The sequence below is a fragment of the Mustela nigripes genome, chromosome 3, assembly GCF_022355385.1.
Source record: "Mustela nigripes isolate SB6536 chromosome 3, MUSNIG.SB6536, whole genome shotgun sequence".
Taxonomy (NCBI): domain Eukaryota; kingdom Metazoa; phylum Chordata; class Mammalia; order Carnivora; family Mustelidae; genus Mustela; species Mustela nigripes.
Window position 1 is genome coordinate 86,239,877 of NC_081559.1, and position 27,646 is coordinate 86,267,522.

The window sequence follows — 27,646 nt, forward strand, 5'->3', positions numbered from 1 at the left end:
TCCCATCTTTTCTGAGCCTAGACAATACAGTCCTGAGATCAAAAATCTCATATATAATCTGCACTTTTTCTTGCATGAGGGGGAAAAAAAAATCCAACAACATGGAATTGTGCAGCTACCCTGTGTTAACTATTCCTGGATGTCACCCTGCAGCTCTAATTTCTGCTTTCTCCTCTGCATTCTGGGTACTGCTGCTGGACTTGTCAGCACCTTGTCACGGCTTCCTCGTGCGTGGGCTACCATCGGACTCTGTGTTCTTAACAGTTATCCATAAAAAAAAAAAAAAAAAAAAAACCCACAGAATCCTTAGCAAGTAAAACAAAACAAAACAAAACAAAACAAAACAAAACAAAAAATATACAGGTAAAAAAAAATGAAGCTACTTTAAAAAATTTAGTATCTGGAAGCAGGTGCTATTTGTAATGCTGCCGTGTTGCCTCATGTTTTCCAGTCCTGCGATGCTCTTTTGTTCATGGTGTGACAAGGATGTGGGGAGCCAAGATGATTTAACCAAATAATACACAAATGTCAAGAATACTTTCATGTCTTGTGTACAGACCAGAATAAATTACTCCAATGGAATGTTTTGCTTTTCTTTTCAGGGAATGACCCCACAGTTTACAAGGAGCTATGCTGACAAGAAGTGGCTATGAAATATTATTTAAAGTCACCTCTTTGAATGTAGTATTAAATGGCTAAGGATTTTACTCAGGTTCAAAAGACAGAGGCCTGCAAAGGAAGTTGACGGGCAGACAGCAAAGAGAAACCCGTCTTGTCCTAGAGTTCGTATAGGCAGTGGGGAGAAAAAAAAACAAGTCCGGTAAGAAATGAAAATGAGGGAGCTTGTTCTCAGAATTAAAGGTGAACTGAAAGGAATTGGCAGCTGCCTGGACATGCCAGCCAGAGAGGCCACGGTCTCTGATACACGTGACAGACCGAGAGACAACTGCAAAGCTCCCCAAACAACTTGCCTGAAGGGCTTGCCAGGAAGCCAGATGCTGCTTCTGGAAGAATATCTTCCGTGGCTGGGCATCTGGGTTCAGTGCTTTCCATTTAAAAAGGAGAAAGAAGGTGGTAAAAGGCAGAACCATCACTGCCTTTTAAAAGAACGTGCTTTCTCTAAGGCTGCGTGCGCGCGCACACACACACGCAGCATTAATGAATGTGGATTTGGAAATTGTTTTTAAAAAGAACCCCAGAAATCAAGTTTCCCTGGTGCTTTTTGGGTGGAAAGCAATGTGTTACAGGGAGAGAAGGAGAGAGGGAGGAAGACGAGAAGGGGCGGGGGGAAGAGAGAGAACAGCCAGCCAGAAAACCCCTTATATAAATATGTCAATTTACTAATTATGTAATTTTATTTAAAGAGCTGGGATTATAGCTGGTGTTCAATTAAGAAAAGGGAATTCGAAGGATAGGCCTGTGCCTCTATCATAGCTGGCTGGTCTTTCTCACTCTTTGTTTTACCATTCCTTCTTCCCTGGAAACACATTTGAGTATTGGTATTGGCAAGAAAGCAGAGTGTGGTCTAGTGGACTGGAAATCAGGTGACTTGAGGTCTGGTTGCTTTTTTTTCCCCTCCCTTCCACTTTGAAGTTTGCCGTGTCTGCTCTGTTAAACAGGGGAATCAAAATTTTTATATACTTCATAGCAGAGGGCAAACTTTTGTAACCAAGATCATTTTTGTTCATTGGCTTCACCTAGTGCTCATTAATTCCAGGTGGTAGGAAGTCAATAGTGGATCTGGAACCAACAATGGATAGGGTGGTTGGATTGGTAGGAGACAGGAGTGATAAAGATGCTTTAGTTTTGTGGTGGGAGCAATGATAGAAGATATGAAATGAAGAAGTTTTTCTATCTGAAGATCTGTTACAAATCCCAGACGATTAAGAAATCAGCAGCACTGGAAACTCACCCTAGACTGCAGCCAAATAACCTCATAGACTCCAACCCTGACGGGCACTCACGCATTCCCTGACCAAGCCTCCCTCAGCAGGGGAAGCCTCTTTGACCACTCATTCATTGTACTCAGGGTCTCTTAACATGCGATCTTAATATTAATATTGCTTCTCTTGCAGTTAAAGCTGCTTTTCTCTTCATCATGATGAAAAGGTAAATACCAGATGAGGAGAGAGACACTTGAGAGGAGCAGGTTACTAAACAATACTATCAAAATGGAATATTCCCTGGTTCTAGACTACACTTTACCAAGCCGTCAAGGTTCCAGCTGATCTTAACTGGAACCATTACGGGCTATTTGATTATTATCTTCTCGTTCAGTGAAGTCATGTGATCCTGTTTGTTCAACAGAAATGACTGAGGATCTATAACGTCTGGGACTCTGTACTCAGCTCTGAGAAAATAGCAGGGATCCAAGTGACACAAATTGCTGCCCTCCTGGAAACTAGGATGTAATGGCAGAGGGAACCTGTTCAGTTCTTTATAATGCCCATCTTTATCAGTATTTTTCAGGACCTGATTATGCTATAGGATAACATTTTTTCCCTGCTTGGCTATTATATTTACTCCCATGATTTCTCAAGAACCAAAGGGTGAAGGATAGAACAGTAGCATATATTACCAGAAATTCTGCCTGATGTCCTATTACTATGAGAATTTACCAGGTCCCCTGTGTAGAAGTAATAATGTCAGCCACAAAATATAATGCCTCTGTTTTTGCCAAATTTTCTATAACCATGCATGCCACTTTCAGTCTCTTACCCCAGAGTCTTCCTCTGACCACTCTTTCAATGTTAGACAACCCCAGGAGACTGTCCTCAGCTCTCTTCTGGCTTCACACTGTCCCTTGGGGTTATTTGTGACCTTACCCCATTCTGCCTTTAAACTGATGACTCCCAAATTCATACCTAGATCCCAGGTGATTGGGATCACCTTCCCTGCATTTCCAACAGATACTATTTATCCTCAAATGGAATTCGCTAGTGAAGTATCAAGAATCCCACATCGCATCCCCAAACTTTCAACTTCTTTCCTGCCTCTAATTTTACGCTTTTCCTTTATATGAGTTGAGGGTCTCATCACTCAGATATCCCCAAACCTGGGAATCCTTCTTCTTCCTAACTTCTTGCATACCCTTGGTGAGCATATCCTACTGATTTCACCTCCTCTGTGCCTCTTGCATCCATCCCAGGTCCTTGTTCCTCCCATCACCTCTTTAGTTGGGATCTCTAGCTTGTGCCCTCACGGCTGGTTTCACTATCTCTAGTGTTGCCTTCCTACAGGCTATCCTTCCCCCTTCCAAAGACTGTGATCTTTATAAATAGAAATCGCATCATCTTATCTCCCTGCTTCTGAACCTTCCATGATTTACCTAATGTCTAAAGAATGAATTTCACATTTCTCAACAAAGCCTGTTAGCTAGCAGGCTAGCTCTAGCTCACTATATTCTGGGCTTATGTTCTGTTACTTCTTTTATGCTTGCTAATCCTCTAACCATGCCAGAGGACTCACTCTTTCTTCACCACACCGTAGTTCTCCTCATCCACACGTCTTGGTACCTGGTCTCTGCTCGTAGCCGACCTACTGTCGCCAAACCGACATCTTTACAGAGAGCCTGTGCCATCTCCTCTGGGAGGCATTCTTTGGTTTCTCTAGGCTAAATTCCAGCTCCTGCATGGGGCTCTCAAAACGTCTTGCAATTTTGCATCATATTTATTGCAATTGTTGACTAATTTATCTATGCCAGGAGACCATAGAAGAAGCGAGGGTTGGAATCCTCCTTATGCCTCTAACATTGAGTTGAGGGAAAACTTTTTCTGTAAAGGGTCAGATAGTAAATATTTTTGGCCTTGTGCAACTTGTCACAACTATTTAACTCTTGCCATTATAGCATGAAAATAGCCATTGGCAATATACAAGTGTGTGTGTGTGTGTGTGTGTGTGTGTGTTTCAATAATACTTTTTTTAAAAAAGATTTTATTTATTTATTTGACAGACAAAGATCACAAGTAGGCAGAGAGGCAGGCATAGAGAGAGAGGAGGAAGCAGGCTCCCTGCTGAGCAGAGAACCCAATGCGGGGCTAGATCCCAGGACCCTGGGACCATGACCTGAGTTGAAGGCAGAGGCTTCAACCCACTGAGCCACCCAGACACCCCAATAATACTTTTTTTTAAAAATAAAAACAGGAAGCAAGCTGTATGTAGCTCAAGAGCAGACCATACTTGGCCAACCTATGACCCAGTCCAGTACCTGGAATATAGTGGGAACTCATTTAAGACTTTCTAAAGGAATAGACAGGATTTCACAGCTGACAAACATTTTCATAAGTGTGAATTTATTCAACCTATTTCACACATGACCAAAAGGGAGGGTTAAAGACATTAAAAGGTTTTCTTAATGTTGTAGTTTCTAAGGGCTGAGGTTGGGACTTGAGCCTATGTCTTTTGATTCCAGATCCCTGGTTCTTTCCATTAGGTAGAAGGCCAAGTTTCATAGTGGAGAAGGATGGGACAACTTAAAAAATGTACCTCTTATAAGGGAAATACCCCCATGGGATGGACCACCACTAACCACAGAGAACACAGTGACAAATGAGCAGTAGTCATTTTAAGTTTTGTTTTGTTTCCTATTATTCAGTGGCTAATGTTACCATTCAAATGTTAAATTAAAAGATCTAAAGTAATAATTTCACTGCTGTCTTAAAAACCTTATCTCCCAAAGCCTTCCTCCAAAACAAGGATCCACCACTGGAAGGATCATTGAACCTTAGTCCCCAGCTCACAAACCTTATAAATCCTGTGCCAAGATGTCTCCTAAGTAGATGACATTTTAATGATTACTACAGGGAGTTGGGAACTATTGCTTCATCCTCACGATCAGAGTAATTAATTTTCTTAACTACCAGGCCAAATTCTGCCACGGGAGTCCAGTTGAGATATTTCAGACCCATAGGAAGTACATTAGCTCTTCAAAGTGATTAGGGTGCCATTTCAAATACACAAGCAAAGGAGCTATTAGACTTCTGGCTTATTTCAAACGACTTGCAGCCTTTGTCCCTCAGGGGTAAACACACACACACACACACACACACACACACACACACGGAAAAGGAAAAAGAGAGAAAAGAGAAAATAGCAATTTGTACAGGTTCCTCATTTTCCAGTAAAAATACCCATGGCCTGCAAGTCGTTGGCTATCAGGTATTATGGTTGGGTGAGCGAACAAAGTGTACAGAAAAAGGGTGGAGTGCCAGAAGACAGGACAGAAAAACATAGCGTGCTCCAAAGCACACCACAGCTGAGCACTCGGAGGCCTTGATGGGAGGCAGAGAGCTTCACCAGCCATTGCTCTTGAAGACCAGAGAGAAGGATAAGAACTCATGGGCTTTCAAGTTCATTCCTTAGCCATGTGTCATCCCCCCCCCCCCCCCCCGGCCATATCAGAAGTGCTCACTGTGCCATTTTAAAGTCAGGGTGGTTGAATTATTTCCTTACCATTGTTTCCTCATGCAACACTTACATTTCTAGGTCATCATCCTTGGAGTTGCTTCTGACATGCTCTTGTAGAATATTTTATTTAACACCCATGAAGACCACAGAGAGGCTTTAAATATCAGTTTACTCTCACAAAATAGCCACAGCCCAACAGTTTTGCCTTTCAACAAGGCATTCAACTGGCATGTTTCCATGAGATTTGTCTATTCAGCCATATCATTCCTTCACCTTGGAATTCTATGAACAGCTGGGTGATTTTCTTAGAGTCAATGCAACAGGGAAGATTTTTTAGCTTTCTTTTCAACCTATTTTACAAAGCACAAGCCTCCTATAAGAATATTTATTTGCGTCCCAAGTCTGCAGCAAATATATTCTTCCAAAACTATTTTTGAAAATCAGTGAATGGCATTAGTCATTTCTAACAGCCACCCATTTCTAAGACATTCTGACTTTCTCTGAACAATGCATCCCTACGTGGGAACTGAATGTTTTTTAATGTGCTCCCTCACTCAAAAATGTGAGATTGTTTTGGCTTCCAAAACTCATGCCACAAAGTTAATCTGGCTAATGAGTTCAGTTTAGCTTGGTGGGAATACTTTTTGTATTTACTTCTAAATTTTCTGCTGTACATTTCATGTATTTTTTTTATCCTGGAAATAAAACTGTGGGGAAAGACTGCAGCCATTGCTAGAGCACCTTACTCATGGTAATGGCAACTGGAATGCCAGAACTTCAAAAGACCAGTACCGCATATCAGGTAGATATATAGTTGATAGGATTCTAGGAGTGTTTACACAGGCTGTTGGAGGCACAGGATAAGGCCCTCCATGCTTCAATGTGTCTCACTTCCCAGGCTCCCACGAAGGCAGTGTGCTGTGCTGTCTGGCAGGAAATTCTCACTGTGAGAATCATATGATAAGTAAGACTACAAGGCAAGAGATCTGTCTTTTAGGAAACTGCTGTAACAGGGGAGGCTCTGGACAAGAAGCAGAGTAGACCTGTGCCCTATCTCCAAACTCCTCACACCGGCCTGAGACTTGAGGTAGAGCAGACGACCGTAGCGAGCTACCACTTCAGTGGTAAAAGTAGTGTGAACTGCAAACATGGGTCAAGATGCAGATCAGGTTGATGGAGAGTTAAGGACAGTGTAGAGTTGGTCTGGGCATTTCACACGGGATTGGGCCTGGTGTGGGATGTCATACGGTTGGTCAAACAGGTGAAATTAGCCTCACTGGAACTAGAGGAAACTGGGTGAGTCAGGCCTGCGTGGGGACTCAGGTTTCAGAAAAAGATTCTGTGATGAAATAAAAAATCTTCTGGAAGCCAGGAAATTTGTCGACCCAGCTTCAATAATCCCTCCTACATTTATTTTACTAAAAAATTATCTTCTCTCTCTTTCCCTATAAAAATGATATATGCTGATGTATAATGTTTATTTAGAACACAGCAAGTGATAGGTACTGTGTGAGACTCTTTTTAAACACTATTCACTTACTCCTCACCAGAGAAATAGGTTCTATTATGACCTCCATTTTACAGATGAGAAAATGAAAGCTTAGAGGTGATTTGTTTGAAGTCATACCTTCCACAAATAGCAGAGCCAAGACTCACATTCAGGTCTGCCTAACTCCAAAGCCTACCCTCTTTACCTGTTTTCTTAACCCCAATATTGCCTTCTATCCCATTATTAGGCGAGCAGAAGCAACACATGGGGAAAAACTCTCATAACTTAATGACTCTAAGAGAGAAATATTGACATCTCAACAAAAATTTTTAGTCTTTTCCAGACGCACAAGTTTCCTACATATTGAGTTATACTCTTTTTGATTACATAAAAATTGTACCCCTGACTTTAACTCATCTCCAAATTAAGGAAAAAAACCCCATTATCTATGAACTACATTTCACTAAGCTGATATGATGCATCATGGTCTATATAACCTTCCTTATCACTGGACACTTAGGTTATTCCCAAGGTTTTGCCAGTGCAAATAGAACTGTCATAAGTAACTTTACCTGCACGTGAAACTGCCTCCACATTACTTAAGATGACTGGCTCAAAAGACAGGAAGATTTGAAAGGTTTTTATTCTTGAGATATATTGCATATATGGCTTTCCCATCATGCCGGTTGGTACATCTTAACTAGCAGCATATAAAGGGTTTAATTCAATATATATTCAACAGAATGGGCTTCATCCTATTTGATTAGTTTTCAATAACCTCATCTTCCTTTTCCTCTGTATTTTCATAATAAAGAAAAGAAGTATGCACCCTTGTACACTCTTTTTGTATCATTATTACTATTACTATTACTGTTGTCCGAGGGACTATTCTCACAAGCACCCAGCATTGAAACCCGAGACTTAACTCCATGGCTGATTGGATATGGGGATAAAGAAATGAGAGAGATAAACATTGCATGGGATTTTCCTCTGAAAATTCTCAAGATTTAGGCCATGTCTTTCCATCTGATGTTCATCACTCTAATACAACCACAACTCCCATGTGGCCTCCTGGGTTCTTTTCTCCTTCTATCTTGTTCACCCTACACTCTGTTGTTGGACTACTTCCATAAACACTGAGCACATCATACACGTGTCCCATAGATAAAGTTTCAGTGGTTCTCTATTGCTTGTGTAACTCCTTTGCCTGGCTTTTTATCTCTAACTACTGCCCATCAGCAACTAAACCTTATCTTTCTAGGTCCTCCTTCCTCATTAACTTCATCTTCACTTTGCCTCTCTGCCTTTCCAAAGAAGCAGGCTAAAGGAAAATGCACTTGACACATATTTTATAGAGATAGAACTTGCCATTTATGTGATGATTCAGAAGGTACTACAGGACCTTACAGTACTTATCACTGTAATGTCAATTTGTGAAAGTGGCTATTAATAAAGGTTTCTGGTTGATGGCATTTTGAGATGATAGCTTATTCTGAGTTTCTGGTCTCATGTTATCACAGCAGAAGTATAGAACTTGACCTTGAGTTTGATCAAGAATGAGGACCCTGGACTCAGACTATTCAGCCCGGTAGCCATTGTGTAATCTTATGCTTAATGGATTCACAGCCCTTTACAATTTCTGGCTTTTGCTGACAGGATAGACATCCACCCTGTAGTCCAATTGGGCTGTATTGAGCTTTCTCAGTTGGTAGTTGCTCTGCTTTCAAGGGAACGTTTAATTCAGTGCTGTGCAAAAATGGAGTTCTCTTCTGTTGGCTACAGAGTACGTAGGTCAAGTGGAATTTCTGGCACTTCATTACATTCCCTGACCCTCACTAAACAAACTTCAAAATATATATATTTGCAACAACTTGAAATAAACACTACATACAAGTGTTGACGGTACATTTTGTGAAGAACTACCAAATGCATCAGGACTAAGGAAAACATTCTAATGATTCTTTCAAACATGAATATTTTTAAATTCCTATTAAACAATCTTCTTATTTAGTCTTCTCAGCTTTCGTGACATGCCACAATTGGCTGTTAATCAAAAAACTTAGCAAAACATGATGAACAAGATATAATCATGTGCACACACTTGTGCATAATTAAACCCAGTTTACAAATCAGTGCAGGGCGGAATATGGTCACACCACTCCAGAAAGGTTGGTGACTAGCAAGGAACACTTTTCTCCTCATTTGTAATGAAATATCGTGTGATGTGAATGCAGTGAAGGTGGTATAATAATGGGATGGCGTGGCCTGAAGGTGGACAATTCTCATCCTGCCAAGGTTCTTAATTGGATGGATTTTCATCTGTGTGTTTTATTTTTTTCGAAGGCGGATTTAGCTGACTCTAAGTTTCTTCACTTTTATAACTGTTTGTTCAGTTGGGGGAAAAAAACAGGAATAATTGAGACCGAGTAATGGATATTTCTCAAGATCTCCAAGACTAAGTACTACATAGCATTAAAGAGTATACTTTTCCATTTGTTTTATGACTTTGTCCAGTTAAAGTTACTAGCATAAGCACTCCAGTATGTACTCGTAATCTGAAACCTCTTTCATGATATATCTGGATCCTATGGGAAAAGAATTTACATTTGAGGAATGCTTATTACCTTGTGCCAGGCATTTTATATGCATTATCTCATTTAATTCTCATGACCACAAGGTATGATTGATATTATTTAATCTGATTTTATGTTCTTGAGATCATAAAAGGAGTATAGAACAGGGATTTGACTCTAGAGCTTTCTCTTTGTTTCCTTAAAGTCCAATCAAGTTCCTCTCACTAAGTCACACTAGGTTTCCCATTATAGCCAGTGTATGGAGGTGATAAGAAGGGACACTCTAGCAGTAAGGGATGGTCTGAACTTTGGCACACATTCTCCTCTGGGGTAAATAAGAAAGAAACTAATATGACGGATTATATTAAAGCATGTTCCCTAATGCAGTGACTGATCAAGCAAATTATGGACTACCCGCACTATGGAATGTCATGTCATCATTAGTGAGTCACGTAAGTCTGTCTAATAAAATGGAAGACTGTCCGTGAGTTGCAAAATATTGCAGAGCCATCAGTGCAGTATGATAAAGTTGAATGCAATAACAGTCATATATACATATGTTTATATGTGTATACTCATGGACACAAAAATGTTAGTTACTTCTCCTCAGAAGGCTAAGAGTAACCAGTAGGCAAATTTCTCTTTTTAATCTATAAACACCACTATTGCTTAAGTTTTCTGTGTGTGCAATTATATGTATTAAATTCACAGATAAAAAAAATCACATAATGGATCATTTCAACAATCTGTAGGAATGATTTAACCCAAGGAATGGGTGCTCAAGGAGGTTAAGTCTCACAAAAGCAAAATTGTCCAGTCTATTTGACACTCTATCCGGCTTCAATGTTACTATAAGTATATGGTGAAAGCTAAAACTTCATCGCTTATATTGCACTCTGCCTTATCTAAAGAAGGTGCTAACAGAGAGCAATTGAATAACATTCATTTCAAAATTAATGCATCCAAAATGGAGTTTTCCAGTCTCCTCTTCCTATTCAACCCATCTGTGTTGTACTGCCATTTTTCACTTGCCCAAGCCCAAACCCTAAGGCACATGCTTGATTTCACCTTTCCTTTTCCAACTGCATTCTGACCAGCAGCAGATCCAACCTGACCCGTCACCAGTTAATCTCTTTAAGGACTCCATATAAGCTATCATTGCCTCTGGTCTGGACCACCATGGTTGCCACCTTACAGGTATATCTCCCTGCTTCCATTTTGTAATCCATTCTCCACATGGCCGCCAGAGTGACCTCTTATACTCCCTCAATTTAGCACTCTTTATGGTTTGTAATTGTACTTAGAATACAATTGAAATCTCTCTGTGAGGCCCACAAGAAACTTTGTGATCTGACACCAGTCAGTCTAATAGCTATGACCTTAACTCCTACCCCAACCAACCCTAGTTCATTAAGCTTTAGCCATCCTGGCATGCTTTCTGTTTTTTGAATACATCAAGTTCTGTGGACCCCTGGGCCTTTACATGTCTTGTTTTTTTCTGCCTTCATACTCTTATCTTAACTTTTTACATGAATAGCACCTTATCAATCAGAATCAATCTTTTACAAATGAGCAAACTGAATCTCAGATAGTGTAAGTAACTTATTTGTGGCCATAGCATTTTGTACATGATGAAGCTATGTTTTGCTCTCATGTAGGAATTATTTCATGCTCTTCCCTTATACTAGATGACAAAGTAAAGATGGTCCACCCTAGGGCTCCGGGTCAAGTTATGACAATGAATCAACAAATATCTACTCTTTGAAAAGACAGAAAAAATAACTTATTTTAGGAGTTCCTTTTGTAGGTTCTCCTTCCTACTTCTAGTGCATTCTCCAGCTTCTGTGAGAATACTTAGATTAGCTAAGGGGAAAATTTGAGATGGATGCCTTTGGAAAATCTTGTCTCAGTGGTTTGAAATTAAATACTTGCTTATGTAAAAAATGAGAATATGAGGATCCCACCAGAAACCCTTACAACTTACTTAGTTAGATGTCCAAACAGGATTTTCATGGTGTCACGATTTGGTGGAGGGAGTTTTTGCACAAGAGTCTTTATAGTTTCAATTCTTGTGTTGTAGTCTTGCTTTTCTGAAAAAAAAAAAATGGAAAAGAATGAGATTTCATAACTGCATGAAGGAATTTTCTTAGGAGAATTTGGACAAAGACTTAGTCAGCAGCCAAAGAGAATAGGTATATTCAACACCATTATCATGAAGTTTCTTTATTTGAACTCTGATGTAGATCATAGCTATATGAAGGAGCAACAGTGTGGCTTTGATATAATCTTGTTAAGATCAGGTAGTGGATCAGTTTAATAAATGCTTTACTATTTTAAAAGATGGGGTAAGGTGAAGAATGGCTTTCCAAAGACATCCTTGCCCTAATCTCTGAAACCTGTGAATATGTTGTCTTCTATGGCCAAAGGGACTTTGCTGAAGTGATTTAATTAGGGACTCTGAGATGGGGAGATTATTCTGGATTATCTGAGTGGCACCAGTATAATCACAAAGGTGGTTAAAAGAAAAGAGAAAAAAATGACGTGGCAATGTAAACACAAGGATAAATGGCTATGTGATGAAAGGCCGTGGGCTAAGGAGTGATAGTAGTAAGACAGCTTCTAGTAACTGGAAGAGGCAAGGAAGGAGAACCCCCCCAGAAGGAACACAGGGCTACCAACACCTCTATGTCTTCCCAGTGAAGATGGTTTCAGACTTTAGACCTCCAGGAATGTAAGATAAAAAATTCATGTGGTCTGAAGCCACTGAGTTTGTGATAATTCGTTATAGCAGCAATGGGAAACAAACAGATGAGGATACAGTGTGATTCAATTACCAATATTCTATTGTTCACTTGATTTTGTGGAAGGGGAAATAATCTTTGTTATTACTATGTGTTGTCTTTTCTCCCTAACACATTTTGTTTTGGCTATGAAATAAAAAAAAAAAAAGCACAAAAAATATAAACTGAAAGCATAATAACTAGTCATATGCATTTTAAAAAATAAGAAGTTGTTTAAAACTACATACCACATAGATTTCTTTCCCTCACTTTGTTTCTTTTTGCCTTTATAGGCATGAATGGCATAATAAGAATCGATTTATTTAGCACCTAGAGAATTCATCTCACCATAATTTTAACCAGGACTTAGAACTATAATTATTGAATGAACTTAAAAACTTTATATACATTGACTTGGGTTCATTTCCTTTCTAGATTCTATCTCTAACCTCTAGCACAGAGCTTGTAGTGATCCTTAAGAGGTCACTTTTGGAAAAGACTATGTACGGTGGTAATACATAAGGTACACACCCACCCAATATTCATCCTCTCCTTCCTTAGCAAGACAATACATTGTTGAGGGGATGGCAAGGTACTTGGCTAAAAGAGGTCATTTCCCAGCCTCCTTGGCAGCTGGAGCGACCATGTGACCACGTCTGGCCAAAAAGCCTTTGGTCAAAGCGATAGAAGGAACTTCTGGTGAGGCCCTATGCAGGGAGCTGATTTAGTCTGTAGCCAGTTTACTCTGCTCCCCAGAATGTAGATGGAATGGTGTGCCATCCTTCTGGATGTGTTGTAGAACATACAACTAAAAGGAACGTCCCTGAATCTGTGGGGCAGTCCGACCAGTCCTGTAGTCTCCGTCTCTGAGTTTCTTTAACGTAAGAAAATCAGCCAGAGTGTACTGAAGATTTTGAAGACAAGTCTCTTATACTAAAGCCTAATTCCTAATATGACATGCTCCCCAAAGCCCAATTCATTATCACCTGTTACTTGGTATATAAACTTTACATAGTGGGGAAGAAAGAGTTAGTTCAGAAACTGGCAGTTTTAAAATACACTGTTGCAAAAGAAACTTTTAATAAGGAATTATAGGAAAATATCCTGCAAAAGATGGTATTTGGCTAAAGCGGAGTGGGGGGCAATCTTCCTAGTAGAACTCTGCCTTGGAAACTTCTCTTCTTCCTCCCAAAACCACAAAGGCCTATAAATAATGCCTCCCACAGTCAGAGCTTTCAAAATTGCAGTTATTCTTAGAAGAGTTCCAACAAAATATGGATTGGACAACTGCAAATGAAAGTGATGGGGGGCCGGGGGGAGAGAGAAATTAAAAAAAAAAAAAAAGAGGAAAAGAAAAGAAAGAGAAAGGAAAAGAAAAGCCAGTTGCAACATCATAGCAGACAACAGATAAAATCTTTCTGTCAAAAGGGTAGAAAGCCCCTTTGTAGCTTAATGATGTTTAAGACAATGTGATGCTTCATAGGACCAGTTGGATATTATGGGGTATAACCAACTTGGGAAAATATGTAATACAACTCAAAAAAGATGAGAGTGAAATTGGTATAGGATGTCCAGGGCAAAGTTTCTTAGGGCTATATGGATACTTTGTATCTAGTCATCTGAAACTAATACCCACACCACTGATTCTATGTAAAAAAAAAAAAAATATATATATATATATATATATACATATATATATATGCACACAATATACAAATACATATACACACATTTAAGTATTCACAAGGTGGTTACAATCTGCATAGTTTGGCCTGATGTTACTAGTATAATTTACCCGAGTTGCTGGTGAACCACTTGGTTCAAACAATAAAAATGATGTTGGGAGAGGAGAGGAAACCTTTCCAATTTCACTGAAATCTCTTGCCAAAGTAATGATCAGATCAATGTCAAAGCCTCCAAAAAAGGGATCAGTTAACACTGGAGATTACAGTGATAGCAGCCATAAATTAAGTTTGAAAAACGATAAGTGGAGAGTGGTCTTAAACAGTTACATCCAGCGAACCTCAGTTTTAGGGAACATATGACTCTGGTTTAAGAAAGGTTGGAGGTTGCTTAATTGGAAATATTTGGATTTGCAAATATTTTGAGCAGGAATTAAAACTTTAATAAAGTTTGTTTAACCATTAGGTAAGAGAACAACGAACTTCCCTAGACAGAGTCCCTTTGCCCTCTTCTGTGTTGCATTGCACTTAGGACATTCTATTTATACAACATTTCACATGGTATTTCTATGGCTTGAATGCCTGTCAAGTTCTCCCATTTAGCTGAGAGTTTTCCTAGAAAGCTAGACAGCTCTTATCCTGGCATATAGCGGGTTAAGTAAAAGAATAAGGTATTAGCGAGTAAATGGAAGATATGAACATGGATTGGAATACACAGACCTTGGTTTGAATTCTGTAACAGCTTTTTATTAGCTGTGTGGTCTGGGACAAGTTCTCATTTTCTTTGAATAATATCTCAAAGGCCCGTTTTATGGATTCAACAAGATAGTATGTAACATACCTAGCACAATGACCAGTGAAAAGTAAATACTCTGTAAATATTCATCCTTTTCCTCCCCTTCACCTTTTTTGAGGCCCATGCTGGGTCTGGTTCACCTTTTATTTTCAGCAGTGAGCATTCTCTCTGGTTGCAGTGACCATTCCAAATGTAGTTGCTGATCCTGGAACTGAGCTGGTGCCCGTGGGTGACAATTCAATTGCTATGGTAGCCTGACACTTCCCAATGCACTTGGTACTTTGCGATCACCGGAAGCTGATGACTGATTGGTGAGCAGTTCAGTTATATTTAAGAATCCTTATAAAAGTCTATGGTGGTTCCCATATCCGCTTATAAGAAACATTCTACATGAAGGCTTTTTTATAAGAATATTTTTTTTCCCTCTTTCTCTAGTTTCACACATACTTGAGAAATTCCACAATTGAATAGTGGTACACACAAGTCTGTGGCTAAGTTATATTTCAGTACTGAAGGGGGAACTGAACAATGGTTCAGAGAAATCTCAAAGATTATTAAGGAAGAGAAATTAGCTTTCCTTACAACATAATCAGAATAAAATCTTTGAAAAGGTTATAGGAAGGCAGTGGTTTCCCATTCAAATCGATACCACACCCATTTTTCCATAGCTTATGAAATCAGGAAATCAGCACAAACACTTCTAAGTGGAGGGACATCTAAAAATACAATTGGTTACATTAAAATCGAAATGACACTTTTTCAGATATGGTTTATTGATGTGTCATATAAGGAATGGGAATCTGCATACATAATACAGGACTGGTTAATGAGCTAAGATTCATATACAGCTTACTAAAGATGTGTCAACTGTCTTCAATTGATTCACTGAGCATCTGAAAGACAGCATTTTTCTATTAATATTTCTCCTTCAGCATATGGTTTCTCATTATTGTGAAGTACTGAGAGTTTTGAGAAGACTCTGACTTATCTCTGACTTTTTTGCATTATGACCTGAAGGAGGGGGAGAAGTTTTTCCTCATGGAGAATTAGAGAATCTCTTAGGAAAATTGTGAGACAAAATAATTCTAATAATAGGGAACTCCATAATTCTTCTCCCTTTCTCTCACTCTTGCTCCTAACTTCATTCCCTGATGACTTATTTTTGTATCTACTGAATGCTTTTTAATACCTCTGTTTTAGCTCTCAACCCATATCCTAGCCACCTTGCCAGTCTCTAAACAGTGAATATAACTTCAGCTCTAACTGCACACAAAATCCTCCCACAGTGCTTTTTCTTTTCTTTTTTTGCCACCATTATGTGGCAAAGAATGTCTACGCAAAAATACATATAATGCAGATGCATATCATTAAAATAGTAAATGATCTTCCTACTGCCCATCGCTCACCCACTTGGCCCCATAATCTCAAACCTCACCAAGCTCTGTTGTAAATGAGCTTCTTCATAAACAACTCCAGGCTCCTTAGAGAAGTTACAGCTCTTACATGGTGTGAAATAGCCTTTAATGATATGATAAGGGTATGGCTTTATAGTTTTGCCCTGATTCATGGTTTTAAGGACACATTTTTAAAAAAAATATAGTTTATGGTAGTTACATTTACATTTGTCTGCATGAAATGTTGCTACTAAAACAAGGACATTTACAACCAAATGCCTTTTCTGCAAAGAGATAAGATAAAGTTATACAATGATGGAAAGAGTTCTGTGCAGTACAGTGCACTCTGGACCTGGTGATCCCTGGAGACTTTTCTGGCCTTACCATCCATGCATTTATTATTCTTAACTTCTTTCTAACCACATGTTGTTAAGTCATATTCCAGAATTAGTTCTTCTTTGTTATATAGGTTCACCCAGAGGAAGAAAAGACAAAATTCTCGCAGCAGCCAATATATTGGTAGCACTACTCATTCTATTTATCTGAAATTCTTAAAGGACACTGTAGCCCTTTGCTTTAAAAAGGTCAGCAATATCTCAACTCTTCTGCTTCTGAATGTTATTCTGGGATGTATAATGCATCCTGTATGGAAAAAATAGTAGTCACTTACAGTTTAAGGCCACATTTGGAAGAAAGCAATTGAGTTTCAAATCAATTTATATTTTTTGTATCATGACAATTTCAGAATTTAGGGAGAGACTGCCCTGGCTTATAGGATGAATGGGCATCTTCAATTAACACTTTATTTATTTATTAAAAAGATTTTATTTATGTATTTGACAGACAGAGATCACAAGGTGGCAGAGAGGCAGGCAGAGAGAGAGAGGAGGAAGCAGGCTCCCTGCTGAGCAGAGAGCCCGATGCGGCGTTTGATCCTAGGACCCTGGAATCATGACCTGAGCCAAAGGCAGCGGCTTTAACCCACTGAGCCACCAGGCACCCCAACACTTTATTTTTTAGTGTACTCTACAACTGAATACAGGCCTTTGAGGATATGTCTTTAATTATAAAACTTGAGTTAGGTGTTGAGGAATCATCCAAGTCATGACAATTGCTTGATACTTTTTTTTTTTTTTTTTTTTTTTTTAAACTTACATTCACTTTAGGGACAGGACAACTGGGAGCAAATTCAGGACTCATAAATCCATGCAAAAAGACATATACTTCAAACTCTTGTTTTAAAATATGGGAAGTTACATATCATGAAGGAGTCTGAAAGAACTATCTGAGAATTCATGTTCTGCTATATGTTTTGGGGCATCATATGATATGTTGCTTGAATTCTTGAAGCTTTACATGCCTTAAACCCCCCAAAAGCCCATACCAGTTCAAACTGAGAGCAGAGGTCTGTAGCTTGCAGGGCAGGAAAGACATGGTAGAAACTGCATCGACTTGACTCAGGTAAGACCTCTTTCTTTCTGTAGCACGAATTATCAGAGAATTCAGAATAAATCACCTCACTGACACACTTGTATTTGGCTTCTACTTCTAGGAGATATTAATATTTTGTCTGATGTTTGAATAAAGAAGGCTTTTAGGAGGAACTGTAAAGGTGAAATAACTCTCCATAGTTAATAAATGTCAGTAATAAAAATATTATGGCCAATTGATTGCCATAAGACCATGGATTACCTAACCTGTGAGGAAAGCTTCAGCATAATGGCGTGCATCATTTCTGGAGGCCATTTCTGATCATTGTGCGGAGGGAGGCAGGCCATCCAGAGCATGCTGCTGGGAACAAGCCTAATCTTGTTAAGTGCAGCCGTGATTTCTTTCCACCTCCACTCCTACTCTCTGGCAGTGAATAATTAGAAAATCAAAAAAAAAAAAAAAACGAGTTCTTAAATAATTTTTTAGAGTATTGAGCACATACATGTGTACATGGTTGAAGACAAAATATTAATTAAGAGCTGTGTGCAACCTGTGGCAGATACAAGCTTGATCCCTGACTTCTGTCATTTGACAGCCCATGGGGGCAGATACAACACAAAATACGTCATTAGAGATATTTAAATTTAAGACACATCATAATATAAGTATCAGTGAAGTTTATATGTTTCTCCTGACTGAAGGGATCCTTTAAGTTGGTTGTTAAACTCAAAATGCTTCTGACGTGGTAGCCCATTAAAAAAAAAAAAAAAATTCACAATAATTGAGAAATGTACTTAATATTAAATCAACAAATGTAAAAATTTGTTTAATCATTTTCTGAAGGCCTTAGAATTATTATTCTTAACTTCTTCATATATTCTTAACATTCCCCCAATACATTCAGGAAAGTAGTAAAATAAAAATCCCCTTTTCTTTTTCATGTGACTGTATCCATGCTATTCTAGGGACTTCAGGGGCATTGACCTCACACTAAGGGAGGAATATTTTGGGAAAAGTATTCAAGCTTTAATAGTAACTTTTAAAAAACGGAATGATTGCTTTGATGCAACCCTTTTCGGGATAAGGTATTTCCTAAAATTCACCAACTTAATACTGTCTCTTACACCCCTCTTCCTCAGGTTAGCAGCATTGCCCCTCTTTGTCTGAATTGAAGGCTAAAGCAATGGCTGACACCCCAGTAGCAATCTTCACGGGAAAAGCATGATTGTATTCTCCTCTCTAGAATTTCTTGTTTCCAAAGTAATTTTGGAGGTGTCATGGTGGCCAAGTATATTTCGGTAACTTACAAATGATACTAATTCATCCTCAGGCAATAGTCTGTGCTGAGAAAACAAAGCTCACTAGTTTATTTCTTTGAAATTCAGTTCTCCTGTGAGAATTTTCTTTAAACTATACTTATTCAAGTATATCTGCTTTTACAAGCTTAAAAAAAAAAAAACAACAACCCAGGAATTACCTTTTTGAGTCATTTGATGTCTTTCTAATCATAAACCAATAATCCTTTTCAAATATTCAAGTAGCTATTTATATGAATATATAAATATAGATATATTATATGAATATATCTTTATATTTTTTCATGAGGATAGAAATCCTACAAATTTTTTTTAGATTTGAAGTTTTTAATATGTGTTTACATCCTTCCTTTGGTAGATAAATTAAATTTAAGGGGATTTTTAAAAATTTCACTTAAAAACAACTAAGACCTGTCACACAATTAAGTCAAATATGAGCTGTCTTCTAGGTTAAATATATATATATATACATACATATGTATATATATATATTTTTTTTAAAGCATATTCATAACTATTCATTTTAAGCAAAAGACCTCTGAAGAGGAGATAGTAGTTAGTATGGTGAACTGTTTTTTTCCAGCCAGTCCATTTGACATGGCCACACAGTGACAGTGAGAACCATGGAGAGTTAATAGCACAGGGTCCAAATCCTTTAAGAAATGGGGAATAAAATAATTTTATGATTCAGCTTTTTTTTTTTTTTTTAATTGTGAGACTATTGTAAAAGAAGAAAAACAGGCAACATGTGGTAACTTTAGTCAGCATTTCTGAACTGGGAATGATAAACACCTCTGCCGGGCTCTGGCATTTATCAGGACTGAGATATTATTACCACATAGAGTCACAGCATGGTTACTGTTATCATCGGAAAAAAGAGCCAGCTAATCTTAATGGTTTGTAAAGCCGTTACCTGCACTGGTCTGACATTTATCATGATCATTTTACCACATGGGTCCTACATAGCAAAGGTCTTTTATCTGGAAGGGACATCACTATGAATTATTATTTGCAGCTAGGTAGAAAATTGTATGTTGTAGATACCTTTTCTCATTATAAATCACATAGTCACATTTCACCATTTCCCCCAGAAAGCTGCTGAGCCCAGGTTTTTTTTTTTTTTTTTTTTTTTTTTCCCACAGCTTGCTTTGCTCTCCATCTCTCTCTCTTTCTCTCATCCTCTTTATAGTTTCTTGAAAATATTAACTATTTTTTTCATTAATATCCTTAATATAATTTTTGAAGAACTATACATATGGTAGGTGAACATATGGACCTATCTTCATTGTAGTTAGGAGACTCTCCTCCACATTCTGTAAAGGGACTGCACAGTACTTTAGAAATTAAAGTTGATAAACTATCTACTTTTGTTGTTGTTTTTTGTTGCTGTTTTAATTGCTTATTTTCTTTTCCATCTCGGTGGCCAGACATTGCTGTTTCTGATCTTGTCAATAGAGTATTTACCAGTAGATCCGATCAAATTTCTGATGCTTGATTTGAAATACTTATAACACGTATGCCATTTCTTGCTTGAAATCCTTAGCTTGGAAATGTGCTCTCATGGAGAGTGAAATATACTTTTGTTTTGTTGGGTGGCGAGTTTTTTCCAGACTTTATTTTAGGAAGTTACAATGGAGTAGAAGTTTCCTCCAACAAATTTGTTTAAAAAGGATCTTAGGTCCTATCCTTGTCTGTGTCCTAATGATACACATTAATGTATTATGTAGAAGAAATAAGGATATTAAAAGGTGCAATGTTTTAGAAACACGGGACCAAGTCAGTAAAGTGAAATGCATTAATTTGACAATGGAAAATTACAATGAAAAGCCCGAGTTGTTTACCATGGGGAAGAAATGAACAAATCCTCTCTTTTAAAAAGAATGAGACAACTAATCTTCTGAAAGAGATATTTATATATTTTCTTCTTTCTCAAGTGTTCCATTAGGAATAAACAAGCCAGAGATTCTGCACTTTTATAATGAAGAGGGAGGAGAATTCGTTGCCATTTTTGCATTTAGGAAGAAATGTGCAAGAAGAATGTGACAATTTAAGCAAATCAAGATTGTTTCAGATGGATCACAAACGGGACTTGGTGGGATATTTTATACTAGCATGTGAAGCAAACAGTAAATTTGAAAGGAGGATTTTCTCAATGGTCTAGTTCTGATGTGTTTTCCCATTTCTTTGTGTGTTTAAAAGAGGTTTGGATGTGGTGTTTTAATATTGCTTTTACTCTTTTGCAAATGAGTTCTGGAGAAATATTCGCACATGAAGGAAAGCCGATGTGCTGCAATGCTGACAGCAACTGGGGGGATATGAATGAAGAAATCAGATTCCCAAGGCTGGATGTAGCAAAAATAAACACCTACATGCCATTAAAAAATTCCCATTTTACATGTTTGTGGGTGTCAGTCGCAGACCACTGTCCCTTTGATAAAAACAATATATTTTTTTCCCTCAAGTCAGTCCATTCATAAAGGGATGGGATAAAAACTTGAAACTGATGTGCTGTATTTTGCAGGGATGTGCATTCGTTTGCTGTCCTGGTTACATTTGGTTACACATTAGTTTTTGTATTATTACACATTTCTTCCAAAGGAAACAGTTTCTGTTTCGGGGACCTGTGAGACATGCTTGCATAAATTTGGGTGCGGCTTGCGGGAGGGGGTGGTTGGAGAAGGTCATTTGCGAGATTAACCTGTACTTTTACTGCTCAAAATGAGTTGCGCGCACTTTGGTTCAGTCATCTCAAATTTCCTTGTAAAGGGGTGGTCCCATATTCCAACACACTGCCCTCCCAATCGGATAAAAGGCTACACTGATTTCAAGCAAACAAACAACAAACCAGCTTTTTATTCTTCTATTTCAGAATGACTCTTTTGTTCTAGTTTAACATTTTCCTGCCACTATTGCCCCCCCAAATACTGTAACCTGGGAGCGTTTACAATAATTAGCCAGGGGCTTTGCTGCTTGGATTTTCTCCTTTTCTGGGGAACTGGGTGAATTGTTGAGTGCTAATGAAAGTCGGAGACTTCTAGCAGTGGTTCGAGCCAGGCACAGCGCAGGCAGACGCTTTAAGCTTCCCACTGTGCTGCAGAGCAAGCCTCCCGCTGTTATGTTTACCATAGTTTTAATGTCTGTGAAAAAAATTCCTGATGCAACCGAATTATGTTATGCCCTCTTGTTTATCTAACCCTACCCCAGCCCCATTTTGGCAGATTCTTGTTGCCCCTGCCTATGACAGAAAGCTCCTTCTCAACATTGTGGCCATCTTACCACCTCAGATCTTGCCATGAGAGCCCAGCTGCTTTGCAGCCATGTCTGGAGGACCATATGCGGTCTATCTAGAAGTTTCCAGAGGCTTACACACACCTCACTCTACTTATGCCACCTAACAACGGACATCCTCCTTTCCGCTGCGTTAGAGTTTCACCAGAGGTAATGTTAAAGCACCAAAAGTAATCATTGGTTTTGACAAAACAAGCTTCAAAATGTAAACGTACTTGGTGAACTGCACTGTGCCTTTAAAGAAATCTATTGAAAGACCTCAAACAATCACTGCAAACTAAATAATGTGCTCTAAGATGAAACAACGAATCTGCGATTTGAGTTGATTCATTCTTTGTCCTTTTCTTAAAAATGGTGATCTCAAAGAAAATGACCATTCCATTATATTGCAAATTGATGAATTCGCCAAGTGTGATGTACAGTGAAGTTTTTTAATGAATATTCATACAACTCTTTCAATCCATTAACAGGACTTAAGACAATGAGGATGCAACTCATTCCCATTTAGATAGTGGAGGGAAAGTGGAATTAACAGCACAAACGGCACTCGGAAAGTTTAACTTTAATGTATCAAACTCCAGGTGCCAGAGTTTGAGGAAAATAACCAATAATAGCCATTTTTTACATATTTGATGGGACTGATTATGCAATGTGCAACTCTAAATGGCTTATAGCACATTGTAGCATGGTTCCATCCCATTGGCTACAGTAGGGTGCAGGCAGATGGATGACAGTGACAGGGAGAGAAGTGCTTTTGCTTAGCCGTGCGTTAAGATGCCATCCAGAAGCTCTGTGCACTGCAGACACTTCATTAGGATGCCAGGATAATGGTAAACTACCACTCAGAGTGACACCCCATTTCCTGCTTACTGAGCGCTCCAACCTCGGCAGATGTCAACAATCTCACAGTGCTACAGAGCAGACCTAACTTTCCAGCCACTTTGACTCCAATTTTTTCCTCCTAACGGTGCCATACATTATGTGCAATATGTAACGGCAAACACCTCACCAAAAACAAAATCTGCCCAGTTCGTTATGACTGGAGTGCTTAATTTTTCTTTTTCTTGAAAAAGACGAGGTATAGTGGAGTTGGGTAAGAGAATACGTCCACTCGCTAATCTAACCTCAAAATTTCTTGCTATGATTTCCATTTGCTAATCAGTTCAAAGTGTTAATTGTGTGGTGAACTCTGATTAATAGTAGTTAAACTCTGAACACAGGGGATATGACTGTTTCTTTTAATTAATGGCCGTTCCAAAGGTAAGAGAATGTGGAATTCTTTTGTTAGAAATTTTTAGACTCTGTTTCCGTGTGGTTCTTAGTTGTCTGCCAAGAAAAGGCTGACTTGAGCATCTGGATGGTATTTCCTCTGCAAATGTATAACTTGAGGCCATTCGCACACCACCTTACCAGAAATTCAAGCCAATAGAAACTTTTTTTCCTGCGGTGTAAAGTCCAAAAACCTTTTTATAAAGAACTAAGGTGTAATTTAGATAATGGAAAAAAATTCCCCACGTGGAAAAATAAGATTTTAAAATCTATAGTTATGATAAATGATTGATTTACATTTTGTGATTCTAAGCATCTTCTTAGAAGTTCAAAGGGCCTTGCAAATGGCAGGACTAAAAATAAATATCCTCCTTTCAAACCTGTTACCATTTCCAGGTAAAGACACAAATGTAAAGAAGAAGTCATAGCAGAGGTCACACTCCAAGGGAGAATTTGAATGCAAACTTTCAATGTGATGTCCTCTAAAAAGAGGTGATGCAAATCTTGACTTTTGATTTTTTAAAGTGGGATCTGGTTAGCAACATCTAACCACCTCTTGAAACCTGTCACAAGCTATGTTTGAATACAAAGAAAGTGGACTAGAATTCTTAAAATAAACAGGAACAGATATCAACATGGTGTCAAAGAATTAAGAATAATTTCCTTCGAGACAGATTAAATTTAATTGGAAAATGCCAGTGCTGGGACCACCTCTGCTATGGGGCTATTGAACCAGAGGGTTTAACTTTCTGGAAATAGATAGGGAAAAAACAACAACAACAACAACAACGAAAAATCAACTTACCTCTCTTCAACAGTCTAATTTCAAAATCAGTTTCAGGATCTATGCCAGCCTAGAACACTGAGTAGCACTCTTTGTATTTCTCTCTCTTTATTTTTTAATAGACTCCATGCCCAGCATGGAGCCCAGTGCAGGGCTTGAACTCACGACCCTGAGATCAAGACATGAGCTGAGATCAGAGGTGGACGTTCAGCCAACTGAGCCACCCATACCCCCTCCCCTCTACCCCCAGCACTCTTTTCTTCAAAGCTAAAGCTATTGAATAGTATGAAAGTTTTCCTTTTTCCCTTCTAACTATAGATTAGGACTTCTTTTCCCCTGTAACAATTTGGAGATAGCAGCTTTCATAAGAGAACTGAGGAGCTTGAGAGTGGAAGACAGAAAGGATGCTCTGATAATGGCACAGATCACAATAGAAATTGCTGTCCCATTTGTAAAACTTAGGAGGGATGGAGACTGGCAAAAAAATCTGTTAGGAATCAATTCTTGGAATTCTGATGTCTTGTTTATGTATTTCATCTTTTAGAGTATAGTGAATTAAGGAATATAGTGAAAGGAAATTCCATATCAGAATGGTAGGGCCATAAGATACTCAATATGCTAGGTAAGATTTAATAAAATAGCTCTGATTATCAATTTGTCCTCTGAGTATAGTTCCAAGACAAGGATTTGATTCAAACTGAAACAGGGTATCAAAGACAATACACACAAGTGTTGGTTACATTTCTACCTTTTGAGATGAGTAAACACAACAGAATGTACAACCATGCATGACCTTTAAAAACACTCATTTCAGATAAGAGAACAGTGCTCAGAAGTGCATAACTTTCACAATGTCCATGAGGTGAATAGGAAACCATTTAACATCTTCAATAGAATTGGAAACATCAAGAATTCTAATGAAAAGAAGTAGCAAGCCATAAGGAGAGAATAGGGTAAGATGGAAAGACACTAGGATAAGATGATAAGGAGAAAGATAGTGAGGAAAGAGTGCTAAAACTAAAAATGCAGAAGAACTCTTTTTAAATTGCAGAAAAATTAGGTCAGTGATACAAATAACAAAATAGAAATGCTTCCCCAGTATGTGGAAACATAAAAATGATAGGGAAAAGACATGTTGGAAGTCAGAGAACTGAGAGATTATCTATGATCTATACGTATACTTGAGGGAGAAATCAGAACATTTGAAAAATATACAACAATCAAAGAAAAAAAATTTAAACAAAATTCTGTGCATAAAAAACCGATCTCAGTCTTTAAAATGATGGCCAGATTCTAAGAAAACATTACTGAGTATAGACACTATTTTGATGGATTTTGGCAAAACTTTGAAGTGATAAAAATCAAGCATAATCCCACAAATATTCGAACAAAAAGAAGACAAAATAAGTAAACATCCAAGCTTTCCCAAGACTTATTCCCTTAAATTCTAAAATAAAACAAAGCAGTATCTACTGTTTACAGGGGGGAAAACTGTGGTCCCAAACTGTGTGCATACTCATGTTATCTTTTGCATGTTAAAACAACAGAAAGACATTCTCGTCCACGCAGAGATTTATAATAGCACAGCTTTCTTGAGAAGTTTACTGGAAGGCTTATGTAAGCCTACTGAGTGATGAATCAAAATTTGTAACTCGAAAACAGAGATATTATAAACAAAACTAAGTATCTATTTGGTTTGGACCCAAAACTCAGAAGGCACCATTTGATGATTTCTCTTTGGCTTCTATTTCATTCTTAGACCAAGAGTGGTCTTCTCTTCACAGTTCAGGTGAAAGCTCTGGGGATATAAGATGACCATTTAAAACAGTGGCTGGTACTATTGAGTTCTGGCGTTTGCTAGCAAACACCATTATCGGAACATTGTACTAGAGAGTTACTAAACAAGACTTCTCTTCCTCTCTTAAAAATCAAAGCTTCGGAGAACAGCAGAATGTTTACTCCCATTGCTAAGATTCTTTGGTAAACATGCTTTGTATCTATAGTAATTGTGTTGAAAAAACTGACTCTGGGGACAGTTAAAGTGATAAAAACGGGAAAAAAAAATCAGGTAATAATAGGAATTGTATACGAATTTTCCCATGTTACATATGTTTTAAGAATTAAGTAGGCTAGCGAAAAAAATGCCAAGCAAATAGGTCAAAAGGAAATACCCCAAAATATGGTGATGAAATTTAGAGTGATTTTAATTTTCTTCTTTTTACTTTTCTGTTCAAGTTAGCCTCAGAAATGCCAAGCAAACAGGTCAAAAGGAAATACCCCAAAATATGGTGGTGAAATTTAGAGTGATTTAAATTTTCTTCTTTTTACTTTTCAAGTTCAAGTTAGCCTCAAAAATGCCAACCAAACAGGTCAAAAGGAAATACCCCAAAATACGGTGTTGAAATTTGGAGTGATCTTAATTTTCTTCTTTTTACTTTTCTGTTCTAGTTAGCCTCAATAAATATTTATTATTGTTATAATCTGTTAGAAGAGACAATTTAAAATACATTTGTATAACTGCTTAAATACCATATAATTATATATATCTTTATATCTTAATTAGAAAGGCTAGTAGAAAATATACCAAAATACTAACCATAAGTTCTCTTTGAATAATAGGAGTAAGGATGATTTCCTTCCATTTTTAAAATGCATTTTCTGAATGAGTGTATGCTAACTTGATAATAAAAATGATTCTCTGTGTTTGGTACAGACGATAACCTTTAGTTGTTCCAAGGCATGGGAAAATAAGCTACTTTTGCAGATGAAACCATTTCTAAGAAAATAATGTACTAGACTTTCCTGTAGGTATTTCAGTTGCAGTTGATCTTTTTCTTTGTGACTATGTTCCAGGATCAAGCAAGCAAAGTCAGAGAGTGACGCTTCCTTCTTATGGATGAAAATATTGGGTACAGGGTGCTTGCAGTGAGATGACAGAAGACAGAGAGTTACCACAGTTCATAGTACTATTCAAACTGAAGAAAGATGGCTGATGCTGCAGGGCCTTGTATATAAATATAGTTTAGTTCCAAATTTTAATTTCTAATTCTTCCTCAATCCACTTATTTCTTAGAATATTATATTGCTTATTGGACTGACTCTTTGAAGAGTGGAAAATAAAACCTATCAACACAGTGCTAGTTCAACGATGAGAATTCCTAGTAATATTTCTAAGTGAAAAAATAAGCTGATGTTCATCCCATGCTGAAGCACACATTTAATTCCCACACCCTATCCCTTCAAGCCATGCAATTTCTCTTCTCTTTTAATGAACTGTATTCATTAAAGCGTTCTCTATTTGTAAAGTCAAAGAGAGGTAGTATCCAGCTAATATATATCCTTAAATTTTGCCCCAATTTTTCTGTCTATATTAGGTTCCCAGTTAATATGTTATGTTTTGATTGAATTATCCAGATAATTGATTTAGTTCTTCGATTC

The 27,646-nt window shown here is 37.9% G+C and overlaps 1 protein-coding gene across 1 annotated transcript in view; it reads right to left on the reverse strand.

The window, feature by feature from the left end:
* The window catches only part of ARHGAP15 (Rho GTPase activating protein 15), a 611,884-nt gene that overhangs the window by 49,317 nt on the left and 534,921 nt on the right, over positions 1 to 27,646 (reverse strand). Inside the window, exon 13 of the mRNA XM_059394353.1 lies at positions 11,453 to 11,558. Within this exon, the coding sequence (XP_059250336.1) occupies positions 11,453 to 11,558 (106 nt within the window). The remainder of the gene's footprint in view (positions 1 to 11,452; positions 11,559 to 27,646) is intronic.